This window comes from Lolium rigidum, chromosome 3 (genome assembly GCF_022539505.1).
Source record: "Lolium rigidum isolate FL_2022 chromosome 3, APGP_CSIRO_Lrig_0.1, whole genome shotgun sequence".
Taxonomy (NCBI): Eukaryota; Viridiplantae; Streptophyta; class Magnoliopsida; order Poales; family Poaceae; genus Lolium; species Lolium rigidum.
In genome coordinates, this window is record NC_061510.1 from 329,612,099 (window position 1) to 329,615,793 (window position 3,695).

Below are 3,695 nucleotides of genomic sequence, written 5' to 3' on the forward strand. Positions count from 1 at the left end.
CAGGGAAGGGCCTCCATTCTTCTCCCCCAAATTCTGAAATCTAGCCGTTACACGAAATCCCCATCTCCTCCTCCCCAAGATCTACGCCCATAACTTAACTCCATCCTCATCTACTACTACCCCCGTTCCGATTCGCGCATTCCCGAGAACAAACGCCACATAAATTTCAGAGGAAAACCAAATCAGACACAGAGATTTCCCCTCGGCTGCCCTGTGATTCCGCTCGCTCTAGAAGATGGCGACGGCGGCGGCGAGGTCCCCGTCCCCGGGCCAGGCGAGGCCCTGCTCCGCCATGAGGAGGAGCGCCGACTCCTGCCCCTTCAAGCCCGCAGGTACCCATCTCATCTCCCTCCCTGCTTCCAGCCGTGATTCGAGATTCTTCCATTAGTTTCCCCTTCCGCTAGATTCCCTGGTTCCAGGCGGCGCACTTTTCCTTCCGCGCTTTCTCTGTAGATTTTGGTAAATAGTGCCTGATCCGTGGAGATTTTCCGGGTACGTGCTCCTAATCCCATCCTCTCACCGATCTGCAGATTGTCCGCACAGGACCGCCTCCATCTCCAAGGGCGGCGCCGTGTGCGGCTGCCACGCCTCGCCGCGCCGGCGGTCCTTCGGGGAGAAGGAGAACGACCAGCAGCGGGACGCCGCCGCGGCCAGGACCACCTCCAAGCCCGCGCGCGCCTCGGGCCCGAAGAACTTCATGTCGCCCACCATCTCCGCCGCGTCCAAGGCCGTCGCGGCGGCCTCCTCCCCGTCGCCGAGGAAGAGGGTGCTCGGGGAGCGGAACGAGGACGCGCACCTCTTCGCCCCGTTTTCCCCCGCCAACCTCGCCCACAAGCCCAAGGCAACACCACCGCCCGAGGCGGGCTCCGCGCGCCGCCTCCGCCTCTCCTTCGACGGGCCGCCTCCCGCGGCCGCCGCCTCGTTCGGTGAAGAGGACGCGGGGATGGAGAACCACCACCACCACGCGATTGCGGCGGCCGAATCGGTGGACGCGGCGGAGCCGTCCCGCGCGGCGCTGTACGACCCCAAGACCAACTACACCTCGCCGAGGCCCCGGTTCCTGCACTACAGGCCCAACCCCCGCATCGACATGTACAGGCACGGAGGCAGCGCCGCCAGGCGGCTCGACGAGGGCTTGGCCTCCTCCGAGAGCAGCGAGGAATCCCTCGCCACCACCACGGACGATGACCTGGCGGAGGAGGAACAAGAGCAAGCGCAGCAGCTAGGACCAGAGGAGCCATCAGCTCTGGCGGCTGCTCCATCTGAGGCCGAAGAGGCGGCTGCTGTTCCCGCCGCCGTGTCCTGCGTCCTCCCACAGGAACCAGCGCCGGGTTCACCGCGTGCCCCCGTGCTGACATCTGAGCCCGCGGTGGTGTCCTCTCCGGCTAGGGCTTCTCCTCCGCGAGCTCCAGTGGTGACATCGGAGCCTGCGGCGGCCACGTCCCCGCCGGCTCGCGTCCTGGCAACGGAGCCTCGGGCGGCTTCTCCTCCGCGAGCTGCTGTTGTGACATTGGAGCCTGCGGCGGCCACGTCCCCGCCGGCTCGCGTCCTGGCAACGGAGCCTCGGGCGACTTCTCCGCCAGCTCGTGCGCTGACGCCAGAGCCGAAGCCTGGGGTGAGCTCCGCGCGAGCTCCAGAGAAGAAGAAGAGATCTATGCTGAGGTTCATGTTTCCTCTTGCTCTGATTCTGCTCGTGGCTGCTGCCTTCGCGAGCGTGTCGTTGCCGCCAGATTCTCCGATCATGGCAAACCCCGCCGTGTCGAAGGTGTCGAGCTTTCTTTCAGTTCAAGAATTGCATCCTGTGGAGTTGGCTGCTTGGCTCAAGCAATGGTCAAGCAGTTCGTTGGATTCGGTCACGGCCTACTGGGAGGCTGCTTTGGCTTCTACTACGCAAGAGCAAGAGTATTTCGGTCCGCACTTTGCTGCCAATTTCAGTGCTGCATCTGCAGATGCGGATCATGGTGCTGATTTCTACTACAACTTTGCTGAAGCGATGCCAAGTGATGATGAACCTATTGGTGCCAGTGTCTTGGAAGAGCAGTTGAAGATCCAGGATGGTGTTTCAGCAAGTGACTTCACTGCACTACTGCCAGAGGGCGATGTTGTATTGGAAGAAGAATCACTTGATGATGATGCAGTTGAAGAAGAGGCTGATGCATCAGAATACTACAAGGTAGTAGAAGAGCTTGGTGTTGAAACATCAGAAGAAGCCCCAGGTAGCAATGGTGCCAGTTTCTTGGAGGAGCAGTTGAACATCCACGACGCTGACTTGAGTGCACAGGCAGAGGTTGATGCTGTAATGGAAGAAGAATCAATTGATGCTGCGGTACCAGAGGAGCTTGATCTTGAAATGTCAGAGGAAGCTCCTGATAACTATGGTGAAGAGATGGCATCCTTCAGTCAGAATTCGGACATCCCCTCTGAACCTATTGTAGAGCCAGAGCAAGATGTTGAGACTGATGAGTCCCAGGACGATCACACTAATGGCAAGGACGAGGGTGAGGAGGTGCATCGTGGTCTGAAGCCGGATTCGAGTATGTGGCCAAGCTACTTGGACAAAATCTCAAAGCCTGCAGCAGGTGTTGCTCTTCTTGTTGTCATTCTGTCAGCTGGCATTGCTGTCTTTTCTATGAGGAAGAAGCAAACACAGGTTGTATCAACTTCCAGTGCACCAGTTGAGGAACCTGAGCAGCCTGCCAGTGCACTATCTGGGGAACCTGAGCAGGCTGAACATCATTCTGTTGAGGATCACCACCTTGTCAAGCCTTCACAGTCTGTTTCAGGGAGCAGCGAGGGCCACGTTGTGAGGCCTTCACAGTTTCAGAGTTCCATGGCAGAAGAAACTGAAAGATTTGGCGATTCTGTTTCTCAGTATAGCAGCAGCTTGTCTTCTGGCCAAGGCAGGAGGAGGAAGACCATAGAGGAAGAGAACCTCACTCTTGAGCCAGCATCCAGGAGAGAATCCACAACACATTCCACATCATCCTATGGTAGTTTCACTACCTTTGAGAAGATCTCTGCCAAAAAAGTAAGCTGCAATTAATCTCCATCTTCAGTGCAGTTCATTCATATATGATTTCTGTATCTAACTTACCACTGAATTTGTCCTGCAGAAGAATAAGGACGACGAGGCGATGACCCCAGTCCGACGTTCCAGCAGGTTGCGGACTGTTAAATCACCGGAGGCGCAGGCTTAGTGCTCTAACTACTTTGTAGGGGACGTAACTCGTAGAGGCACTTCAGCTTCCTGCTCAGTTCCACCTTCGTGTTGGACAGAAGTATACGATAAATGACAGCTTTCTGCTGTTATTTTCTACAAAATAGGATTAGGATTTGTGTTTCCAGTTTGAAATTGCTTAAAATTGCATAAGTGATTGTACACTCTTGTGTTGTTCTGTATTTGAGATTGAGATGAACTTTCTTATGAATCTATGTTGTTATGTTTCCTACTGAAATTGTATCCCAATGCAGAGTTGTTGTAACAGTTTTCTGCTGCCACTGCATCTTTTTGCCCCTCTGTTTTTCTGGAGATATATGGATGATGGATGTCGGAAAGATATATGATAGCTTTGTGCTGTTATCCTACAAAATTCATTATGATTTATGCTTTTAGTTTGAGATTGCTTCAAATTGCACAAGTGATTGTATTGTTGTGGATCAAGTATTGTTTATAATTGAGATTAATCTTCTTATGA

At 54.8% G+C, this 3,695-nt stretch overlaps 1 protein-coding gene across 1 annotated transcript; it reads left to right on the forward strand.

The window, feature by feature from the left end:
• Positions 1-235: 235 nt before the first annotated feature.
• LOC124697036 lies at positions 236-3,406 on the forward strand. Its single transcript, XM_047229679.1, has 5 exons — positions 236-332; positions 531-1,369; positions 1,517-2,024; positions 2,067-3,028; positions 3,114-3,406. The coding sequence occupies exons 1-5, from the start codon at positions 236-238 to the stop codon at positions 3,195-3,197; spliced, it is 2,490 nt and encodes an 829-aa protein (XP_047085635.1). The 3' UTR covers positions 3,198-3,406.
• The last annotated feature ends 289 nt before the right edge of the window (positions 3,407-3,695 follow it).